A 25,076-nucleotide genomic window follows, 5' to 3' on the forward strand; every position below is an offset into this window, starting at 1 on the left:
CCACTTTGCTGAATATTTTTCCTCTGGATCAGGTAGCAGAGATGTACTGGATGATGAGATAAGGCCAGCTGAAGCGGGATGAAGTTCTGGTGGTTCAAAGTTGTTTATGAGATGACATGGCGGCAACAGAGAGGTTAGGCTAGGTTCAGTGGGCATTGTGCTCCCTGTAAAAGCAGGAAAGCAATGCAAAGTATGAAAAGTATGCTTCGCTGTCACTAAAGGCCCGTATCCACTACGTGATTTTCCCAACGACTGGTGATTTATTTGAGCAATGAGCAATCATTTCAACAATCTTGTGATGTGGGTACAGGAGCGTGATCAGTAGATCGACGTTTAAGGACACGCACCAATAACGACAGATCTTTAACCACTTGAGGACTCAGCCTTTACCCCCCCCCCCCCCTTAAGGACCAGCGTGGTTCTTTATGATCTGTGCTGGGTGGGCTCTGCAGTCCCCAGCACAGATCAGGTTGCAGGCAGAGCGATCAGATCGCCCCCCCCTTTTTTCCCCCCTATGGGGATGATGTGCAGGGGGGATCTGATCGCTCCTGCCTGCCTGGGTGTTGCGGGGGGGGGGGCACCTCAAAGCCCCCCTCCGCGGCGAAATTCCCCCCCTCCCTCTCACCCCTGGTGATTGGGGCTGCACAGGACGCTATCCGTCCTGTGCAGCCTGTGACAGGCTGTCCTTTGTCACATGGCGGCGATCCCCGGCCGCTGATTGGCCGGGGATCGCCGATCTGCCTTACAGCGCTGCTGTAGCAGCAGCGCCGTTCAATGTAAACAAAGGAGACAAACGTCTCCTGCGTTTACATTTAGTCTGCGAGCCGCGATCAGCGGCTCGCAGGCTATTCACGGAGACCCGCTCCGTGATCTAACAGGAAATGGCCGCTCGCGCGAGCGGCCTTTCCTGATTAATTAGGGAGGCACCTGGCGATGCAGATGTGCGTCGCTGGTCCTCCAGCTACCACTTTGCTGCTGCACGGTACGAGTGTGTCTGCGGCAAGTGGTTAAAGTGGTATCGTCACCATAAAAATCAAATTTCAACAGCAACTGGTCTATTAAGTGATAAAGATGCTATTCCTGCATTCAAAACTTTCAAAACTTTTTTTCTGCTGTTATGATTTGGAGTTATCACATACTTAAGGAGCACTGGCTCTTTAGTAGTCGGTGCCAAAGAATTGCATGCTGGGGGTTCTTTTTATCTATAATCTATTCCTCCTCTTTCCTTTATTTCCCTGCCAGCTGCTTATCTGAAACCTTATCCCCTACTTATTTGTGTTTACAAGCAAGGCTGAGGCGACTCAGCGATTGGAGACCAAAAAAAATAAAATAAAGGGCAGAAATGACATCACGAGTTAGCCTTAATTGTGGGCAAAAGACATGGCCCCCACCAGGAACAGAATTCTCATCATTTACTATATAACATTCACTGAAATCAAAACGCGGACAGTATAATACATGTGTTATGCAAGTAGCTGAAGTATTTATCTACTTATATAAATATGTGTTTTTTTCCCTAGACTTGTATGGGTGATCGTACTGCTTTAAGATCCCCAACGACTCTACACAAAGTACAAGAAAGTGGATCATGGACAGCTTGTCGTCAGAGGGATGTTGCTGGATTCATCTTCCTCTCTCGGGTGGAGAGTATTTACCTTGAATGTGCATGTTTTGCAGTAATGTACTGCATGTGGTGCGTTGGAACCCCGCATACAGTTACACTGCATAGCCTGCACTGCGAACTTTGCATAGGTGGGGCATCGCAGTGCGACATACCGTGTTACAAGGTGGCCATTACAGTCCCCTTTCCCACACAGCAAAATTAATGTGTGATCTGCGTTTTTTTGCGAGCATTTTCCGCATATCTAATGCAATTCAATAGCATTGCTAACATTTGGCCAGTAGGTTTTTTTTTTTTTCCACAACGTACATGTGATTTGCGTAACAATGTAAGTCAATGGACATGCAGAAAATTTGCATTCAGTATGCAAAAAATCGCAAGCAAATGAAACCTCGTGTAAATCAACATAAATGGTGTGCATGAAAAATTCACATAAAACCATGCACAAGAGGATTCGGGGACCCCTCCTCCCTCCCCAAAAAATCGTCAAACGCAGAATCGCAAATACGAAGAGAAACACAGCGAGAAATCGTGCCTATGCACAGCTATGGGGATACAGAAGCAATGACCTCAATTCACTAAGCAGTTTAGACTAGTCTACTGATGGTTTGGTCAGTTGCATCAAAGGGGAATCCACGTTTAACAAATGTTTTAGACCTGTTTTTAGACCTCGTCTAAACCATTTGGTAATTAGGTGGGTAAAGCAGGGGAAATGATCAAAAGATACAATTCACAAACAAGTAGCTATGACTGACATCCTTCTCCTCTGATGAGAACTCCTCTGCCTACAATTAAACTCCTGCATAATTAATTCAAAACGTTCCATCCTCACATCTAAAACACCTCACAGAATTACTTCACCTACAGAAATTAGCTGGTCTAATCTCAGGCAGAAAAAGTGGGCGTGGTTACTCCTGGTTTGCCTTTGTGAATTGTGTAATTACTGATAGACCAGGTCTAAAACATTACACCAAACCATCAGTAGACTAAAAACCATCTGTAGACTAGTCTAAACTGCTTAGTGAATTGAGGTCAATGTCTGAAAAAAATGCAGCAAGTACTATTTTTTTCTTCCCCACATGTGAATCCGAAGCATTCCATTGATTTCAATAAGCTACAATTCCACATGCAAATTTGAGTGCGGGAAAACAGAGGGAATTTGCATAACAGAAACTTAGCCTAATAGTGTCCTCCTAAAAATTAGTTCAAAAAATAAAATGTATTTAAAAAAACAAAGGTGCCACAGACAAAGTCTTATAAAACCAACAAGACAATGGGGTTATGCAATTTAGAAACAATCAACTCAAAAAGAAACAGCTTGTCAGAGTTCAACCTGATGCAATCGTGCGTGACAGATTATCAATATTAGCCATCCAAGTTCATTACTGTGTTCTCCAAACGATTGAACAATCATGGCACGTAAACTTTGAATTATTGCTGCCTTAAAAAATGTCCACCATGTGCCTGTGCAGAAATCATTGATCACATCATCACACATAAAGCATAAGGCGCCATAGGCTCCAGTTATAATGTCGTTTTTTTACTGAAAGATTATTACCCTATACCAGCATTTTTCAACCAGTGTTCCGTGGCACACTACGTTGCCTGGTGTGCCGTCCTCTTCTCCCCCTCCCGCACATCCCCGCGGCCACCGCTGTTATTAGCTTAGCAGCGGTCGCTCTCCCCTCTCCAGTGCATGTATTTATTCAAGCAGCGTATCTCCCGGCTGCTCTGTGTGTGATGCGCAGGAAGCAGGGCTCGGTTACCATAGTAACGGCGATACATATCGCCGCTACAGGAAGCCGCTGCCATGCTTCCTGCCGGATCACACAGAGCAGCCGGGAGATACGCTGCTTGAATAAACACACGCGCCGGAGAGGGGAGAGCGGCAGCTGTTAACGTAATAACAGCGGGGGGCACTATACTGGCTATCCTGGGGCACTATACTAGCTATCCTGGGGCACTATACTGGGGCACTATTCTGGCTATACTGAGGCACTATTCTGGCTATACTGGGGCACTATACTGGCTATACTGAGGCACTATTCTGGCTATACTGGGGCACTATACTGGCTATCCTGGGGCACTATACTAGCTATCCTGGGGCACTATACTGGGGCGCTATCCTGGGGCACTATACTGGCTATACCGGGGCACTATACTGGCTATACCGGGGCACTATACTGGCTATCCTGGGGCACTATACTAGCTATCCTGGGGCACTACACTGGGGCGCTATCCTGGGGCACTATACTGGGGCACTATACTGGCTATACTAGCTATACTGGGGCACTATTCTGGCTATACTGGGGCACTATACTAGCTATACTGAGGCAACTTCCTACACTGGGGCAACTATGCTAGCTATGCAGCCGCACCCCAGCCCCCCCCCCCCCCCATAGCCTGCTGTGCACGGCACTGACCACTAGGTCGCGCAAACACCCGCCCCCCCCCCCCCCCCCGCCCCCGCCGTTCCCCAGAGAAAAATTTGGTCAGAAAGTGTTCCCCGGGCCGGAAAAGGTTGGGAACCACTGCCCTATACAATAATCTCCCTGTGTCACTGCATCCTCCTCCTGCTGTCCCTGTGTCCGTGTTTTTGAGTACCGCGCATGCGCAGCATGTGGGTGGATTATAGAGCAGTAGGAGGATGGGGCGGGTGCCCTATTAAGATTTAGAAAATCTGCCTTGGGTTCTCTATAAGGAAAAAAATAAAAACATTTTTACACCGTGAGGCAGGGAGTGTTTCAGTGTATGTGGGCTGCATACAGGGAGGTGTACACTGCTGCACATATTATTGTCAATTGGCCGCTTTTTTTGCATTCAGTTTCGTTTTTGCATTTTTCTCTCTGGCAATATATCAGAAAACCTTTTTTCAGCATACCGCATGATTTTCTAGTTTTTTGTTTTTTGCTGAAATTACCCCCTCCCCTCATGGTTCCCTCTGCTATCAGATTAGAACAGACTCGCCATCAGTTAAGAGTGAAAGGTATTTGATACAGTAAACAAAAGAGATAAGCAAGTGAATTGTATACATAGTTATTTACCAGCACTTCAGGAACTCTTTCAATCCCAGGATAAAAAAAAACATGTTAAATGATAGTGTTCCTTTAAGAGGGTGCATGCTCATACATGTGCACTAGCGCCAGCGATACACTCCTGCATGCAGTGGCGGCTTTCATTCCTGCTCATTAAATTCATGTTGGGTATTACGCCCATTGAAACGCTCTCCTAATTTAATGAGCATATCATAAAAATAATTTTTTTAAAATTGCATAAATCTGTACTTTATAATACAGCAGAAGCCCCTCCCACCGGCTGAGGTGATTGCCTTGGCTGTCACATGGTTCTAGGTCCAAAAGGATGCTGGGAGATATCATGGACAGGTTTACATTTTACACACCTGCTGCAGGCTCACGCCATTTTGTGTGAGCCTATTGATGAAGATGCCACATGTTGTAATTGGGCGACTATTTCATTTCCCCTGAAGACACTGCGGGAGAAGGATTGGAGCCCGGAGGGAGCATGACAGCAGAGAGACCAGCAGAGGACATTGAATTTCATCTACATAATTATTGTGAAGGCTTTGGTACAGATCCAGTGGTATGTATGAATGATTTGTAATCCAGTTTGACGACGAGTATTTGTTATAAGCATGATTTGGGCCACACAGTAGCTGAGCAAATAAAAACACAATGAACATTCAATTTTTTTTCCTAAATAAAAACAACATTTATGTTTTATTTACAAAAATGTTTTTATGTATTTTTGTTTTGAGGTCTAAGATAAAAAGTTCATTACAAAAATGTACACTTAGAAATAAATACAAGTTATTCTTTAGTCTTGGTAAAATCGAATGGTTTCCACCACTGAGCGAACTGTAAGACTTTCTTCCTCTGGTCCTCGAAATTCTCCCGGACGGCTTTCCTCCAGACTCTGGGCTCCAGGTCCAGCATGCCACCGACTATTTCCTGAGGGACACAAAGCCACGCAAGGGTCACAACCTGCACAACTGCCGCAAAGACTTCTCATAAAGACTACAGTACAGCCGACAGCACACTACGATATGGGGTCTGAAAGATAGGTCAGTGGGGACCCCCTATCAATCAGCAGTAATTCATGGAGACCCCCAGCGAAACTTTGATGCCCCTTCCCCCCCAATGTTCACACCCCTTCCACTTGCCTCTCCATGGTGCCCTTCACAGCCTTGGGGCCCATCTCACAAGCGTGATAAAACAAGTGTGGCCACCGTGATCTTCACACCCATAACAAAAACAACCCAGCAGATCTGAAGGATGGTCCCCTGAATCAGAAGAAGGGAAGGTTAGTAGCTGCCCCCCTCCCCTCCCTTAGCTCTGGGCTCCCCTGTGATCTCAGTGGCTGCTCCCCTATAATGACACCCGTCTGTTAGATAACAGAATGTACCGATATTGCGGGTAGTTTAACGCATAATGTGTGAGCACATGTGTAATAATGCTCGAGTGTTTTGATTTGCAACAGCCGACTGGATCAGTAGGGATGGGAACTCTCTGGGCCCCTGTGGAGAGTCGTACCACAGGGGGGTGTGAAGTAAAGGGCCGAGTCCAGAGTGACGCCCAAGCATTATTGTACCGTTGACAAAGACATACAGTGTATATGTATATGTAAGTGAAAAAAGGCATGCTAGACTGCTGGATAATTATGTTATACTTCTATCATTTCACATAAAAAGACAGGTAATCAATACTCCTGAAGCACAAGAAATTCTCAGTGTTCATAGACCGCTACAGTGCTCATCAATAGATAAGATAAATAATGTCTTCCCTCTAGTATTGCTGCCCCGAGAACAGTCATTCCATCCAGCTTATAGAATATGATGCAAACAGCAGTTCTGTACTATGAGAGGACACCGTCCACAGGAAACACTGGCGCGACTAAAAGATCATTATCTGACCAACGCTGCATTTTGTGAGGTTGAAAGCTAAATTACCTTGCCAAAGTAATGAGGAAACTTGTTCTGATCTTCAATAACGTGCGCAAATCCTCCTTGAAGCCCAAAATCCACTGAGAAGTATGGTAATCCCTTAGGAAGCTGAAAAGATAAGCAGAGAGAATGATTTACCACTTTGGAGATGATATGGATGCAGCAGAGACCAGGACATAAGATGCAAATTTAGGACATGCAAGAACCCTTCAGGGCCTTTCACGCTGGTGCAGTGCGGCATTTTTACCGCAGCACACCGCAGGCCAATGTTAGTCTACGAGGCCTTTTATATCCAGAGTAGTTGACCTGAGCCCATTTAAAACGGCTCCCTGGCCCCCATCCTCCTCCTGTCCCCGCATGCCACAGATGCGCAGTAGCACAAAACCATGGACAGGAGGATGACACAGGAACAGTTAGGTATTCATATATAGGATGTGGTGTGGCGCGACAGAAGTGGGGTTTTCGACGCATCCCTGTCGCGAAGGTTTACCGTGCAGATCTACGGCGACCCAGAAGTCATGTAAGATCATGGCGACGCGTTTGTTAAAATGCCTGGCACAAGTTTTATGCATAATGCATTAGCAATACGCTTCTGCACACGTGATCGCTTCAACCACAGGAAGTGAGAATCACTTCTTGCTTGGCCAGCTGTCAGACGGGGATTACCACGTACTAATGTGGTAATTCTTGAAGCCCTGTTTGTAGTGGTGTGGCCCCTGAGCTGCATCGCTCCGCTGCTGAAAATCTGCGGTGTGAAACCGGCCTTAGCATTAGAAATGGTCAGTGAGATGCCAACAGTTCCAGATTGCAATAAAGGTTAATGCAAGTTGTATACGGATTTAGATTGGACCAATCCTAAGCCTCATACAATATGCATACGACAGAATTCTCTTTTTGTGCGCAAAAGCAGCGTATTCGTTAACATTGTGGTAAGTGAGCAGATGCAATGGTATCATTCACATTGGCTGCTGCGCTTGCATCGCCACCCATCCGCCGGTACTTTCAATGCTTCTCCCATCGTCTGCACCTTCCCTGCTTGTCCGGAGATGAGGAAACATGGGGCTTCTTGTTGAATACTGGCAATCCAGTGCAGGAGATTTGGGCACAGCCGGCGCCACCATAGCCCGTAATAGGAATTACGGCCATAGCAGCGCACAGTGAGTAACTTTGGTGTCGTCAGAAGACGGAGTTGAAATAACTTTTAAAACACTGTCATTCGCCTTCCAGAAAAAGCTGGAAGCCGAATTGCATCATTACCCACTATCCACATGGACCTAGAGGGGGTAATAGTATTTAACGTCGCCAAGAACTTGTGCAGCAGGATAAGCCATATTCTGACCCCTGTGGCCAGGGTTTTAATTCAGTGTACTCCCTCCTTCCCCTGTATGTGTTTGTCAGCATGCACACAGCTTATGCTGGTGTATGCGCATGGTGCACATGGATACATTACGTTAGCTCCCTTGTGCGATTGGTAAGATGCACTGTCTTTCCCAGGAGAGGACGTCAGGATGTGTGCTCCTAATCCATTGATAGGTTTGATGCAATGAATGTGTTTGCAAGTCTGCACTATACATGTTACAGGGCCAGAGTTAGGACACCTATGTTTACCTGGGTACTTCTGCGCAGTATAGGTGACTAAGCATAAGAATGCATTCTTCTGTGAACTAAAACCCTGGCTTTTAATTTAGCTGTAGGGATAACAGTTGTGCCTGGATGAGTGAATCTGTGAATGCATTTGTTTGAACATCTGCATGCGGGAGTGCGAAGGGTTAATAGATTTTTGCTGTTTTCTGGCCACACCCCCTTCAGCACCTCCCTTTCCTTAATAACTTATTTAATGTCCTATCTAGAGGCGATGTGCCTGGATATATGTTTTTTTTTTCCGTGTTTAGGACAAATCGCCTGGCAGGGAAAGGGTTAACTGCTTTAGGTTCCAGGATGTAGATTCTAGGTCCTAATTAGTCCCCTGTGTGTTCTAGGATGTAGAATCTACGTCCTGCATTAAATCCTGCTGTCTGCCGCCGCGCATGCGCACGCACGTGATCGTGCATGTGACCGCACGTGCACAGTTACATGAATGGTCCTGTGAATGTTTGTTGCTGTTAGCTAGCAACAATCATGCAATAAAGTTGGGGGAAAAAAGTGGTAAAAGTAAAAAAAAATAAAAAAAAATTAAAGTGACATGGGCCTAATAAAATAAAAAGTGATTTTATTTTAAAATTCCCCATTAATTTTTAACCCACAACTAGCCTATTGACCCATTATTAACCCCTGCAATACCTATGCCTGTTTATAAACGTTTAATGACTGTCGCCAGTAGCGATCGGATGCAATCGCTAGGGCGAAAGTTTCAGGCCCCAATGCTCTACAGATGTAACGCTCTGCCATTGCCTAGTGATGCATCTGTACAGCTCTCTGCCCCCTAAACTGTCTCCCTAGCGAACGCATTTGATCGCCACAGACGCGCAGACTGGGGATAACGGTCCCCCACATGCTCAGCTAGAAGTAAAATGTGGCATATGTGGTATCAGTTTAATCGGTGAGAGCCAAATATTTTTTTGTAAATGTTTTATAACTGTGGGACGTGTGATGTGAAAATTAGGGAGGGGAAACATGAAAAAATGAAAAAATGTTCTGCATTTACGCCTAATTTTTCCCTATAAATGGACTATAAACCAAAATAGTTTTGGGAGAAATATATTACCCAAAGAAAAGCCTAGACTGTACTGAAAAAAATAAGATATGTATCACTAAGATGGCATAGAAAATTAAAAAGTTACTGCTGTATCAAAACGACACAGCTAAAGTGTCAAATATGTCGGGAACTTTAAGTTGTAAAAACCGTGGAACCTGAAAGGGTTAAAGAAAAAAGTCTTTGTTACAGCTGGTACAAATCTTGAAATAAATCTGCAGTGTGTCTACTTCCTGCTTTCATGGAGGCAAACGTAGGGTTAACATCCTGTGCAGCCAGCTGAAAGATCAAATTACACTTGCGATGATCCTGTGCAACTTGATAAAGGCCCATGGGGGCCGAAACAGCGTCTGTCGTTGCTATCATATTGATGCCAATAAAGTTATAAAGAGCTTCTAAATACATCGAGTGGTGCCGGTCCTTTGGCGAGATTCTAACTTGCGATTATTCACAGATGAGAGGGAATTAGACGGGCTAAACTCTCTAAATACATACAGGGTACATTTCTCTCTGTTTTCCTTCTGTCCTGTGCAAGAGTTCAGGTCCACTTTAACAGCAAGACTGACGCATCAGCTCTGCTACAACCCGCACCCCCATAACACTTAACACGACTTTCATTTCAAGACAGGAAAGTGGAAATAGAAGGCAAGTAACAAATCACTGGTGACGTGCCTGCAACTGAGAAAAGCAAGAAATGTCAGCAGCGGCTTGTAGAGGTCCTTCAACTCCGCCAGGCTAAAAATAAATGGAAGCAATGAGAAAGCTCGGCTTTACCTGCATGGAGGGAGTTTTTTTCTTCACTTCTTTAATAAGCCACACTGGATTCTTTTCCTTTTATGCTATTTATAGTGAAAAGCGGAGATCAAAGGAAAGTCCTCAAATAGGGAATTTAGGTGCTGAAGACTCACTGCTGGCTTGTGCAAGCTATAACTATGGTCTTTTTGATCTTTAGATATTTCTGTGCTGTTTCATGCTTTTTAGTCTTGCTTTTGGTAAAGAAAAATTAAATCCTATATAATAAAATCCCTGTGTATCTGCGTCCTGTCCCTGTGTGTGTGTGCGTCCCTGCATTTGCACACTGCACATGTGCGGGAGGGACAGGAGCAGGAAGGGCCAGGGTGCCGGCCAGGTGGGCGCGTGCAAATGCGCACTGGCATGTGGCAGTATGACAGACCATAGGCTTAGGTCTACTAGCTTGCTATAAAATGAAATCTGGCCATCAAGCCTACACAACTGCCCAGGCACTTGTGGGTGATTTACCTGGTGGTGGGAGCATTGGGGTCCACCTGCGCTGCCCCTTTGGTTATGCATGTGGGGTGGGGGGTGCAGGGACCCCACGCCAGTGTTTCTGATTTTAACAGGGTCAGTTCTAGACTTTTTAATTACGCTAGCATGTATTCATTTCAAACTATAATGGTCAAAAACTGAGAAATAATGATTTTTTTTCCATTTCTTTCTTAATCTTCCTGTCAAATTGGATTTAGAATAAAATAATTCTTACCCAAATAAAGACTAAATGGTGTCGGAAAAAACAAGATATAGATCATTTCAGTGTGATAAATAGTGATAAAGTTATTGGCGAATGAATGGGAGGTGAAAGTTGCTCGGATGCATAAGGTGAAATAACACTGTAGGCTGAAGTGGTTAACTGCAGGTATGTACTAGTCCCCACAACTGGCTCTGTAAGCGCGAGGAATACACTTAGCAGAGGAGGCCTATAGTAACAATGTTAGTTAAAATAGCATTAAGATTAAGCTTTGAAAATAAGACATGGCATAGATAGGTTTAGCAGCATGAGAGCTTGGATTATGTAGCTGAAGAGTAGGTAGCGGTTTTCACTATATTGGCCATCTAGTCTAAGCAACTGCTGACAAGAAAGGTCACGTCATTTTAGGCAAATTAGATACGGTGTGAAGACACATGTTGAATGTCAGTAGTTAGTGCTTCAATAGTGTATCCATCACTGAGTCGGAACATTATATTCTGGAGGGGGCCAAATAGTATTGTACAGTGTAAAGAGCAAAAAGAGAGGGAGGTGGGTCTTCCCCTTTGCCGGTTGGCGCGGTAGCCGCTGTACTTCTCCCAAAGTGTGTATAGTGTGTCTAGTGTGTCTGCAGAGGTCATGTGAATGTAGGTGGCCACACATCCATCGTCTTGGCAGCCGATCGACCATCCGATTGGATGAATATCTGTGCTGCCAAGGCTGTTGCAAGATGTAAGCTCACAAGGGCAGGGCTCTCTCACCCTTTTGTGTCTTGGAATTAAGATTTTTTTTTTTTTTTTTAATAAATGCAAGCTATTCATTTATTTCATAGCTTGCACTCTGCTATACATTTTATTCATCATGTTGCATCTGTTGTTGTAACCACCAGTTCAGTAATTTGTACCAGTGTCCCTATTTGATGTACATCATTGTCTGTGTCATTATGTACCCCTTGTTTGTTTTCCTATTTTGTACAGCGCCATGGAATATGTTGGCGCTTTATAAATATAGAATAATCACCTGCTGTAATGGCCGATCGGGTGCGGTACCGGTGAGCGATATCAGGAAGAGCATGATGAAGCCCCCAGTGTACACATGGGTGACGGCACATACATGCCCACATTACCCCGGCAACCTTGTGGGGCGCTGGTATGGATGGAGGGCAGAGCCAGCGGCGGACACGGACAGGTAAAGTATAATGCACTGGACAGGCACATTTGACATTAGGGGGGACAGCGTCAGGCCGGATGCGGCGTCACAAGGCCCATTTCTGATCGATTTAAAGTGAACCAGAGACAAAGCGCCCTCATGTATTTCACCATATATATCAGTTGGAACATTAGAGAAAACACCTACCCATCTCTCTGTTTCATCCTTCACTGCTCAGCCTGCTTGTTATCAGCCCTGATAAAATCCCCGACTGAGCATTCAGTCTGGCTTTGCTTAGGAGTCATTATAGCCGAGTCATTATAGCAGAGACAGAAGGGGGAGGCTTGGGCTTGAAAAGACATCAGACAAGACTGACTCAGCTATAATGATTCCTGAGCAAAGCCAGACTGAATGCTCAGTCAGGGATTTAATCAGGGCTGAAAACAAGCAGGCTGAGCAGTGAAGGATGAAGCAGAGAGCAAGGTAGGTGTTTTCTCTAGTGATCCCACTGATATATATGGTAAAATACATGAGGGTGCTTCGTCTCTGGTTCACTTTAAGCATGAAATCAATTAGCAATTGGCCTGCGTTGTGTGGGCAGCCAACAGATCTTCAGCCAGAAACAGCTGATCTGCATGCTTGTTCAGGGGCTATGGCTTAGAGTGCAGGAGGCAGAGGATCAGCAGGACAGCCAGGCATCCTGCATCATCTAAAAGATAATCAATATATCAGCCTCCGCATCAATCTTACTTAAGGTTCGCTTTATTAAGCACCGTGAGCCATTTATCCACAATCCCTCTGCAAAATGTCACTCTGTGCCATAGATCTGAATAGCTGTTCAGGTTTATAGGCGACAAGCACAAGAAAAGTTTTTCAATCAGACGAAAAACTGTGAATGGAAAACCACAAAGTATTACATGAGCAGAAAGTGAAAATGGATTACAGCAAAGCGCGCCTTTGTGAGAGCAGAACATTAAATGTGACATCTAAAAATGTCAGACAGAGCCTATGGGCTGAAACGGGGCCACTGCGATATCTGTCATTAGAGGGGATGTAGTCTACAGTCTACAGGCAGCGTGACCTCCAGAGAGAGAGCGGATGTAGAGCGCACCAACAGATAGAGAAGATGGACTGTCTGTTGCAAAGGCTGAATGTCACGCCCTTATACAGCGATCACATGGTGACCCCGCTACGTGACAGATAAGCTGACTCCACAGCGCAGTCATACATCCGATAAAGTGGATCACATACAATCTCATCTGGGGGACTTGAGGGGGAAGAAATTAATCCTTACCTCACAGAATTGAAACAAATGGAAATTAGAGGGAATCTCGCATAAAGGTTAGTAATCATCTCTTTGTAGTAAAATAATAAACATGGGAGACCTGACAGCGGGCATGGAGAAAAAATGACATGTAACAGCTTCAAGTGAGAGTCTTTCTACCGAATTAAAAGCCGTTTAATATTCACAGCAAGAGACGTTCAATTATTTCCTCACAAATTATTTTCAAACACCAGTCAGGAGGAGATATAAAGAGCAGAGTCTAGTAACAAACGGCACACTGGCATTGTTAAAGGGAACCTGAAATGAGAGGTATATGGAGGCTGACTTTTTTCCTAAAGTCAGCAGCTCCATTCTGCTGAATGGAACTGCTGACTTTGAGAAAAAGTCGCCCTGTGTAATACAATGTAACTATGGAAAGATGGATATCATTTTAAAGCTCTCTTTCTCCTCTTTCTGACGACACCTAAATCGTCGCCTTACGGCTTTTAGTTTTCTCTATTTTTGTGATCGAATTCGCGGCCGTGGCAATTTCAATTGCGAAAATAGTGAAAACTAAAAGGCGTAGGGCGGCGGTTTATATATCATTGGAAAGAGGAGAAAGAGAGCTTTAAAATGATATGCATCTTTCCATAGTTTCTGCACTGCTCGGAGTCCCTTTAAAGTGGACCCAAATTAAAAATACAAGATTTCAGAAATAAAATCTATTTTCTAAATTATAAAAATTAGCAGCCTTTTTTCAGCTGCATGATGACAAATTTAAAATATTTTACATTTATTGGAAGAACCCCTCCCTTCCTTTCATATTGCCGGGACAGAATCTGGCAAACTGGTGGAGTAGGTGGTGTCCGGCAAAGGAGGAATTGCTAATGGCTGCCACCTGTAGTTATGCAAAGAGAAGGGTGAAAAGCATGCCCTGAAATGCTCATAGGCTTGAAGGAGTGTTTATTTATCTTTGTATGTGTCAGAGTGGTGCAACTAAATATTTTGAATTTAAAAAAATGTTTGGTTTGGGTCCGCTTCAAGGACCAGGAATTTTACATGCAGGGGGGGAGGGGGTTTGGGGTGGTCAGGCAGCCGGACCCCCTACTGTAGGCATGTAGGTTTGCTCCCCCTTAGTGGCCAGGTGGCCCCGGTATTGCTGGCAGCCTTTACTCACCTCCCAGGCTCCAGCGATGAGCAGCTGTAGACATCTCCGCTCTCGCTGGCTTCCAGCTCGTACTGACGCTAAGTTTCGGTTTGCAGCTTGATGACGTCATCAAGCCGGGACCCGGCACTAAGCGGCAATACAGCAGGAAATGCGGCCAGAGTGGAGGGAAACGGCAGGAAGGTGAGTGGATCCTCTTCTTTCCCCCCTACCGCCGCAGCTCTGTAAGTGATCACTATGATCCGCCGGCGATCATAGTACTCACGTGATCAGAAGCCATACGCGATGGCTGCTGATCACTGAGGGAAGATGTCAACTGTCAAATGACAGCTTAATCTCCCCTCTCCGATGCATACAATCGCGTCCGGACGGTTCGTTAGCACGGGCATTGAATCAGCATCCAGTCAGGGCGGCAGCACCACCTGCAGGACGTAGATTCAAACTACGTCGGTCCCCAAAAGGTTAAAAGGAAGTAAATATGGCTTTATAAATATGGCCACAAACAAGTGTAGAAACATGTTCAGCATTCTGCGCACTAACAGACATGAGTCAGGCAAAAATCAGAGAACAATGCTACTCACCGATCGCCGGACATCCTTGGATGACAAGTCTATCAGCTTCTTATTCATGGACCATTCCTCATCCGACTCCATTATAGCTTTCTGTGTACAAAAACAACAATCGTGATTACAGATCAGAGTTATCTGGCTGCTGGTAGAGAGCGGGCCTGGATTTATCATATTATAATTCTAATATTTATACAGGAAGGGCAGGTGCTAAGGGGTGTGGTTAAATCAAATACAAACCAACAGAAAGTTCCATACACACGCTTGATAGGGGTTGTTGAAAAAGGAGCGAGTCCCGATGGGTAGCAATGAACAAACATGTTAATAGTTTCCATGGAACAATACTTTGTGATCGTTTGAGACAAATGACTAAAAGCATTTACTGTCCCAACCAGGACAGATCAGTCCAGGTTGACTATTATTGCTGTCTTTTAGGGCCTGTTTCCACTACACACAGATTGGATGCAGAATGAATGAAGAAAAACTGACTCCAATGAATGCCTATGGGCCTGTTTCCACTAAACGCGATTTTTCTGATGCAGATTTCCCCAGGCATTCATTGGAGTCAGTTTTTTCTACATCTATTCTGCATCTAATCTGCATGTAGTGGAAACAGGCCCTTACCATCATTGAGGAATTCCCTGCAACAACACAAACTCCCCCCCCCTAAATACCTCACTTCCACACCAGGGGTGCATATATCGAGCGCTGTAATAACAGCACAGGAGATTTGGGCGCAGCTGGCGCCACCATAGCCCGTAATAGGAATTACAGCTACAGCGGCGCACAGTGAGTAACTTCAGCGCTGTCAGAATGCGGAGCTGAAGTTACTTTTAAGACACTGTAAATTGGCTGCCAGCAATAGCTGAAAGCCGAATTACATCATTCCCCACCATCCACACAGACCTACAGGGGAAATAGTAATTAACGCCGCCGGGACTTGTGCAGGAGGAGCAGGATAAGCCATGCCGGCTGTATCCCAGCGGTGATTTCATAGGTACACATATATATAGGCATTGTCATGTATACGAGCACCACAAACGATCACACGCACACCCCTAGTGTGCCATTACAGCATTGATTGGTGAATGGAAGAGTGTTCCCAAAGCCAATCGAACAATCTTTGTGGGGTTTATCTACAGTAGCACTTCTTATTTTCAAACTAGAATAGCTGAAAACTAAGAATAAAATTACTTTTTACTTCTTATTCCCTTTAAAATGCATATAAATAAAATTATTTTTAGCAAAAAGTAGCACCCAAAGACAACCTAGTTTGTCCCGCAAAAAATAATATATAGATCATTGAGGTGTGATAATTAGCAATAAAGTGATTGGCGGATGAATGGGAGGAGTGTGAAATATGAAAATTGCTCTGTTTTTTAAGGGAAAATAACCTATGGTGGGGAAGTGGTTAAACCCTTTGCACTCAGAAATGCAGAGACTCGGCAACCTGTGGCTCAGACAACAATAAAAAAAAACCTGGAGAGTATTATTAGTGTTTTTGAGCAAAAAACAACAAATAGCAACATGGTTTTCCTTCTGAACCCAAAGTTCAAATTGTGCACAGTTCAGGTTCCAAACCTTTAAAGGACACCCGAAGCAAAAATGAACAAATGAAATAAACGATTGTATCTATCTTCCCCATCCTAAAAATGACTTTTTAAGATAGTCCACAGTTTTATTTTATTTTTAAATCTACTTTTTAAGTTTTAACTGTTTTATGATTTTGCTCAATGACACATTAATTGTAGTATGACAGAGCTAAAATGTATGAACTATTGACCCTTTTTATCTCTTTCCTGCTCTCAGAAACCAATTTCTGCTAGGAAAGTGTTTTATAGTTGGAATTTCTCATCAGTGAGGGTCCCACTGTAGTCACTTCCTGTCTGAGTCAGGACTGAGTCAGCCACTTACATACCTGATATTTAACTCTTTCAGGCAGAGAAAGAAAAAAAGGAACACAGCAAGGTTATTTGTGTGTTAGGCACTGTACATACACATGTCTATCTCATGTCACACCAGGTATCCTTTAAAAGGGAACTCCAGCATGTACCAACCAACCTTTCAGGGAACAACACATTGTCCCGCTCACATCGACGACCTGAATGTTATCACTGTCTGTGTCACAGATTGCAGTGTGTAGATATTTTTGAGTGCAAATGGTGAACATTGGTTTGGAGTTGGGAAGCACTAGCCAGCAGTCATACTGTTTAAAGAGGAACTGTAACCAAGGATTCAAATTCAACTCAATCAGTAGCCGATATGCCATTCCCAGGAGAAATCTTTACCTTTTCTCAAATCATCAGGGGGGGGGGGGGGGTCTGTGTGGTTGATATTGTGGTGAAACCCCTCCCACAGTGTGATGTCAGCACTTAGGTAATGACAGTTTGCTGTGTGTGAGCCTTGTTGCATCGTGGGAAATAACAGCAGTTTCCAGCCGCCAAGCAACCAGTAACTCTCTCTGTGTTTATGCAAATCTATAAAAAAAACAACCTTTTAGCCTATCGCATTGTTAGGGGGCGTGGTTATAGACCATGCTAGACGGTGCTGTCCATTTTTTTTTTCCCCCATGTCTTCCAGTAGTAAAGATGATGACCTGCAAGCTGATTGTGGATCAATCAACATGAACAAATTACATGGCGAAATCATTCCTTGATCTCACCTCTATTTTTTTTTTGTAAACTTCTCACTTTGCAATTTATTGATTTATTTTTTGTTCTTCCTTTTTAGCAGAGTTCCTTTTAAACGAGAAAGTTCTACACAGAAACAACAGAACCCCCCATCCCCAGAAATGATTGGAGGAAATATTTGGTCACTGTGGCCATACATAGTGATGGGTCTATTTTTGATTGTTTACATCATGCATCCAGTAATAACCTAGCAGGGATGCCCAGCCTATTATAACATATAGCTGCAGGGACAGAAGGTGTCTAATTAGGAAAAGACTTGCAGAGCTACTGTCATCACCAAGCAGTAGCAATGCGCTGGCTTAGCAGCCCTCAAGACTTCATAGTCAGCACATGTAAAAATAAATGTAATTACCTTTTAATGAAAACATAAAGCAGGAATCAGTACGGAGATTAATTAAACATTTATATAGCGCTGACACATCTTCAGAAGAACTCTACAAAAAGGATCAGTACAGCCGCTAGCCATGGAACTCTGATTCACGCGTACATGAAAACAAGGTGTCCGGGAAAAGGGCGCAGGGTTTGCCGGTAATAGAATGTCACTAAAATTAGCGATATTCTACTACTAAGTTTCCATAGTAGAATATCGGTAGTATGTACAGATATTTACTATTGCTAAACTTAACCCTACTCTCACACAGAACCCTCCCCTAACTTGCTCTGGTGGTGCCTAATTGCAACCCCTCCGGGTGGTGCCTAACCCTAACCCTTGTTCCTAAGCCTCCCCCTAACCCCCCCCCCCCAAAGGTAAAGCTGCGATACTGCGACGAACCAGCTTATTTTTTTCCGCATCCGTCCGATGCAATTGCGGCATTGTATAGCGGGTACTGTGTGGATGCGGAAATCTTTAATGATTACCGCTAATTGGGCACCTCCCGACGCCCAAAATGAGCTGCTTAGCTGCAAAAAGCCACACTTTGAGGCAAAAAGGGTAAATTTCGGCAACAGCGGCAACCGACACGTGCCTAAACTTCCCTTTTCTGCTGCTAAACGCGGCTTTTAACATCGGCTCCTGTGCCCTTTTTTCCGGTTTGGCTGACTCACACCTGCTGATATGAGCTAATTGGACCCTTTTATTTAGCTAGACAAACAGAGCACAGTACAGGGAATTTCTTCAGCAACTATGTGGAGTAAAGACTTTTCATTGTGTGCTGTGCAAGAGATTAGGTGCGCTTTAAATGTGAAATCCTGTGGAGAAACCTCTAGGTGACAGCATCACGCAGATGGCTGTGACCGCGGCACCAACCCCAGGACCGCCTAATGCAGATTGGCGTAAAGTCCTGGGGGCCTGTTTTGCAGGAGAATGCGCGCACATCTCCGCTTGGATGATGGAGCTCCGTCATCAGTCTCCCAGCGGCAATCGCCACTAGGAGACTGTTAGACTGCAAAACCGCCATCTATTTACTTTGTACAGCGCTGCGATCTACGGCAGCGCTGTACTGGGGATAGCCATGTCACTCGTCCTTAAAGGGATACTGTAGGGGGGTCGGGGGAAAATGAGTTGAACTTACCCGGGGCTTCTAATGGTCCCCCGCAGACATCCTGTACTCGCGCAGCCACTCACCGATGCTCCGGCCCCACCTCTTTTTCACTTCTGGAATTTCAGACTTTAAAGTCTGAAAACCACTGCGCCTGCGTTGCCGTGTCCTGACTCCCGCTGATGTCACCAGGAGCATACTACGCAGTCCCAGTATGGTCTGTGCCTGCACAGTAAGCTCCTGGTGACATCAGGGGAAGCGAGGACACGGCAACGCAGGCGCAGTGGTTTTCAGACTTTAAAGTCTGAAATTCCAGAAGTGAAGCGGATGCGGGGCCAGAGCATCGGTGAGTGTCTGCGCGGGCAGAGAATGTCTGCGGGGGACCATTAGAAGCCTCCGGTAAGTTCAACTCATTTTCCCCCGACCCCCTACAGTATCCCTTTAAGTGGTTAAGATTCCCAATATGCTTCACCACCCATCTCCCTCACTCGTGGAAAATTCTGCAGCCTGAACATTGCTTCTATTTATGGCGTTTCGAAAGACATGCAATGAAATCATTACAAAATCTCCCACAGTGTTGGAGACCAACAAATCAGCAGATTACTGCAAATAACATGGAACGGGGTGACACAATTCCATAACCCACCAGCAGCATAACAAGCTCCGGCGCGGAAGCAAAGACAGCGGGCAGCAAGTGTCAAGCACGAATGTAGCGTCGACAAGTTTTGCCTAATGAAATCTTCCCGAGGTTTGGTGTCATTCCGCCACACCGTGTGCTGACGCGGATTCCGAGGCCTGGTGTCAATCGCTTATTCAGAGTCGTCTTCCTTTGCCTCCGCCAGCGGAATATATTGAGGTGTGATTTATGGGAGCAATATTCAGTCATGAATCTCCGATAAAATGAGTTTCTAGTTGGTCTGAAGGAAATTCTTCTACGCAGAGAATAGTTGTCTGATTGAAAAGATGCGATCTTTAGCCTGCCTCTTACTGGGCTTCAGATGTCATTTTATTCCAAACTCCACTACGCTACAAGTTAGACTTCCATGTGCTGAAAGCAGGAAAAAGTATCAGCAGATAAGGAGGTGCTCATATTTTATTAATCCGTACATATATATACTGCAACACTTGCACAGCATGAAATAGTTTGCATTTTTCAAAAAACAAAAATGGCGTGGGGGCTCTTTTTCCACTGCAGGCGTTTCCCTTAAAATAGAAAAACCCTAGCGATTTTTACATCGCTATGGTTGCTAACTTAACATAGGAATCGCAAAAAATAATTTCCAGTATCGCATTTCGATTTTCCCAAAATCGCAATTGCTTTTTGGAGCAATTGTGCTATAATGTTAGGGCCATTTTCTACTGCGGGTGATTTGCTTAAAATCGCAAAACCTTTTTTTTTTTTTTTTTTTTTTTTACATCACTAGGGTTTCTAATTTAACATAGGAATTGCCAAAAGTCATTTCCACTATTGCAGATCGATTTTCACTAAATTGATTTTTGGAGCGATTGTGCTATAATGATAGGGCCCTTTTCCACTGCAGGCGATTCGCTTAAAAACGCAAAGCACTAGCGATTTTTACATCGGTAGGGTTGCTAATTTAACATTGGAATCGCGAAAGTAATTTTCACTATCGTGATTCAATTTTCGCTAAATAGATATCACTTTTTGTAGGGATTGTGCTATAATGTTAGGGCCCTTTTCCACTGCAGGCGATTTGCTTAAAATCGCAAAGCAGCAATTTTAAAGTCCCTAAGGTTGCTAATTTAGCATATGAATTGCAAAAAGTAATTACCACTATCACAGTTCGATTTTTGCTGCATTGTAATCGCCTCTTGGAGTGATTTTGAAGTGATTGCGCTATATGGTAAATGCAAAATCTCAACACAAAAATTGATGAAAAATCGCAAATCGCTTGTGATTCTCTTTTGCGAATGCTAGTGGAAAAGGGCCCTGACTCTGCTAAATAACCTGCAAAATGGTTTCTGAGCTCTGTAAAGCTATAAATGTCGATGGAGGGAGAGGTAAGCGGAATTCTATAATTTGCTCTCCCCTCTAGCACAGTCATCAGATGCACAACCTGGGAAATTACAATTTCCATGCTGGGTCAGAAGGTGCCTAAGCAGCACTCTTAATTGGCTGAAGATAAAACATTGCATCTGCCACAGCTATTCTTGTAAAGTGTGGCCAGGACACTGTGTCCCGCTCATAAAACAAGCAATGCTTTCCATATATAAATAACACCAGTCCGTAGGATTCAGTACAATGCACCTGACAATTCTTATGTTTATAAATAGTAAAAAAACAAGGAAAGTGTGTTCCGTCAGTGTTAAAGATGACACTTATGAGTAGGCCCTTTTGTCCTGGTTTCGGAACTGATAGGTTGGTTTATAGACGATCTAAAAAAGGAGACAGGAGGCATAACATTTTAAAAACATCCTTACCTGCCTTGTGCTATCATCACTGCAAATTTTACTGTACCTGCCACAGACAACCTTGCTTTAAAGTGGTCTGAAACTCTGATATAACATTAAATAAAAATGTGTTTTCCTACTTTTTATTACTCATAAAGTTATATTTGCTTTTGTGCACAAGTAATATCTGACTACAATATTATCAAGTTATCAAGTGTAGTTTATCTTGCCCTGAAAGCTGCCATTGCATTTAATTTCAGCTGCTTTTTATTATATATTAAAATCTTCTAGTGAGTTGTTCTGAACTGTGTCTATGCCTGAAGCACATAGAGTTTCTCAGAGAGTGTTTTCAGTTGTTTAAACACAAATGTAACATTGGAATGTACACAAAGATACTGTTATCTCCAGTCTGGATGCGGATTTCAAGATGAATAGCCTTTTCATGGCAGGACAAGGTGCTGTTAAGGTTCTGCTACATTTTTTGGGGGGGAAAGTAGCTTTAAAGCCGTAAAGAATCTTTTAGAGCAAAGCAGAAATGCTGACTTTCAGACGACTTTAAAGGAAACCTGGGTTAAAATATAGGCATTCATACATACCTGGGGCTTCCTCCAGCCCCCTTCCCAGCCATTGGATCCCTCGCCGCCTCGATCCTCTGCTGGCCATGGAGGTATATCTTCCACTCATCTGTGGGTACGGGCGAGCAGGGTGTTTTGCCATGGGACAGATTTTTATCCCCCTTTGGAGGCGGGTGGTGGATGGCTTGTTCTAGGAGGTGAGAGCCCTGGAGCGAGCTGTCTGCGCCTGCCCCCCCCCCCCCTTGGAGTGTTGTGTGAAAGCCAGCTCTGAGCTCCAAAGCTTGGAGTGGCCCATGCTTCACTCCTTTCTCATGTGTTCGCTCCCAAGTCGCGCTCATGTAGCAGAAGGCAATGGATGTTAAGGTAAGTGCCTGTTTTTAAATTTTGGGAGGCAGGTGCGGGCGGCTCTTCCCGGCCCTGGCCACGCTTTGGAGGGGGTCGCCTGCACCTCCCAGTCTCCCCCTCCAGGATGCCGCTGTGGTTTCCAGGGAGTGAGAGAGCTTGGGGCCCCGCGGCACCCTGGTTGTATGGGGGCATTGGGAAGCCTCCTCGTGGCGCTCCTGGATAGTGCTAATGTAGCATGAACTAATTCCTGCAGGGAAACCGCTTTGCGGTATTGGTTTTAACCCTGCAAACTATGGCATGCGAAAGCAAATGCATATTTGCATGAGCAATGTCGTGAGTAGCCAATTAGGCCAAATTTGGAAAGCCATATTTTTTCAGTTACTTGGTTTGATGCACACATACCCTCTCTATAAAGTGTTGATTTGAAGCTATGCCTCTGAGAGTGAGGGTACTATAATATCTGTTGCTTTTACTCCCAGTAGAGCACAGACCATCAGAGAAGACTTTCCATTCACACCTATTGGTTTATATTCGCTTGATCTCATTCCAAGATTTTCCCATCCGTCTAATTTCTTCTTCCACTGATGATCTCCATATCTTTTGAGGCCTTCCCCTTCTTCTTGATCTCTGTGGATTCCATTCTTTCTATAGATTTGTCTCCCTTCCTGAGGCGGCCTATGAAATCCCTTCCTTTTCCTGCACAATGTAGAGGGCAATATCAGCAAGGGGCACCCTACTGTGGGAAAATACAATAGTAATCAGCCTTAGAAAATCCAGCACCGTTGAGTGGAGTAAGATGTAGTGGCCAAAGATAGGGGACAGATGTACAGAGAGTGTTAGTCCAAAACAAACCTATAATTTCAGGGAATATCTGCATGAAGCTTTTAACTAGCGTAGCTGTGAATTATTGACTGTCAGTGATGGCTTTTTTTAGTCGCTGGTCTTGCCTGTTTCCAGTCTTCGGTGTTGCGGCGTGCCATGTGGAGGGAATGCCTTGTCTCCGATAAGTTAGGACACAAAAATGTCAAATAACAAATGCATATAAAGATCAAAAAATGAATGGATGTTGTACTAACCTTGAAATAGATAGGTGCCATGTCTCCAGATTCCTTAGGAAGAGGGATGCATTCATATACCAGATGGAATCGCTTCTTTAAGCTCATGTTGGTTTCTAGGAAGACACAGTCTAGTCCTTTCTCTGCAAACATCCGGACCAGTGCTTTACGGAACGTCTACAACACAAAGAGAAACATTACCAGACTCCAGAGTAAAGGAAAAGCCCAATATATTTTATGAAGTGAAGAGCTGATGAAAACGTAATGACTGTATTTTTCGGACTATAAGGCGCACCTGTCAGGCCTGACAGGATATCAGCTCACAGCTCTGCTCCTATGCCCCAATCTAACACCACCTTCTTCACCTTATGTGGCGTGTCCCCGCTTGAATGGGTGGTAGGGAAACAACACCTGCCCGACTTCGGTTACACCCAAGCCTTAGTGGGTGCAACGTATAAGAGCTAAACGTAGAGTGAACTAGATAACTCACCAGAGCCAAACAAGAGACAAAGAGCAATCCGAGTTCATACATGTAAGATCAGAGATATCAAGGTACACAGAGCGCAGGCAATAAAGTCAGGCAATTCAAGGTCGGTCCAGGCAGAGTTCAAAGAGTAGTCAAATTCCAGGCAAAGGGTCGGTACAGACGGCAATCAGAGAGTAATTGGTTTCCATGTAACGGTCAATACAGGCAGCAATCAGAGAGAATAGTTGGTTTCCAGGCAAGGTCTATACACAGATAATCCAATATAACAATAACACACCCAGCAATGAGCAAACAGCCAAAGCTATCACGGGCAACATCAAAGTGTCACAGCAGGCTTAATATTTAGGCAACCAATCAGTGGCCGGCCACACATCACAGCAACCAATCATACACAGAGCAGCCCTGCCTGAGTGTCAGCTGACAACCCGATTAGCTGACACAATGTTTACCACCTGCCTAATTGTCAGCTGACTAGACATGTCAGCTGACACTAACTCTGGCGTCTGAGAGCATAGGGCAGATGCTTCCCGGAATGCGTTCGCCCTGCAGTGCTGCCGGAAAATGTGTGCACGTCCTAGTTGCTAGGAACGCGCACACGCACAGTAACCATCAAGGCGGCAGAAGGAGAAGCCGATCGGGTCTCTGCGGTGATAGACGCATTGAGAGATCCCAGAGGTAAGCTGCTGACAGCACCTAGGTTTGGAGGGCGAAAAAAATTACTAAACCTAGTGTGTCTATAGTGCAGGGGCATCTTATGGACCTTTCTTCCCCCCCAAACTGTCTCTAAGCTACACTACACTAATCCCTGCTGCCCTACCAACTAATCTACACAGCACTGCACCACACTAAGACGTCAACACTACACTTGATCCTTCTGCCGCGCTCCTCTCCCCCTCACTCCAGCTGCTGGAAACCAGATCCTCTTCTCCTGTAGCAGCCTGTTATCACTATACACCTCCAGGCCCTCCGTTCCTCATGGCCTCCTCCGTACTTCCTGCTTAGTCCCCTGGCTCTTGCGCCGCATGTCATGTGTGACCCCAGAGTCCGTGTCAGAGAACCACTAAGCAGGAAGTATGGACGCTAGGAGGAACTAAGGGGTGTATTGCGGCCGTGGTAGTGATCAGCAGCCACAAG

The 25,076-nt window shown here is 44.7% G+C and overlaps 1 protein-coding gene across 2 annotated transcripts in view; it reads right to left on the bottom strand.

Moving 5' to 3' along the window:
- Positions 1–5,330: 5,330 nt before the first annotated feature.
- Positions 5,331–25,076, bottom strand: part of CWF19L2 (CWF19 like cell cycle control factor 2) — a 229,768-nt gene continuing 210,022 nt past the window's right edge. Inside the window, exons 15-18 of one of the 2 annotated variants that reach the window (XM_068266886.1) lie at positions 23,477–23,632; positions 14,916–14,996; positions 6,588–6,689; positions 5,331–5,589 (exon numbers count right to left, since the gene is read on the bottom strand). In XM_068266886.1, the coding sequence (XP_068122987.1) occupies positions 5,449–5,589; positions 6,588–6,689; positions 14,916–14,996; positions 23,477–23,632 (480 nt within the window). In that variant the 3' untranslated portion in view covers positions 5,331–5,448. Of the gene's footprint in view, positions 5,590–6,587; positions 6,690–14,915; positions 14,997–19,714; positions 20,117–23,476; positions 23,633–25,076 lie in introns of those variants that run through there. The other variant, XR_011026053.1, reaches the window with a different exon arrangement.

Source organism: Hyperolius riggenbachi, chromosome 2 (genome assembly GCF_040937935.1).
Source record: "Hyperolius riggenbachi isolate aHypRig1 chromosome 2, aHypRig1.pri, whole genome shotgun sequence".
NCBI lineage: Eukaryota > Metazoa > Chordata > Amphibia > Anura > Hyperoliidae > Hyperolius > Hyperolius riggenbachi.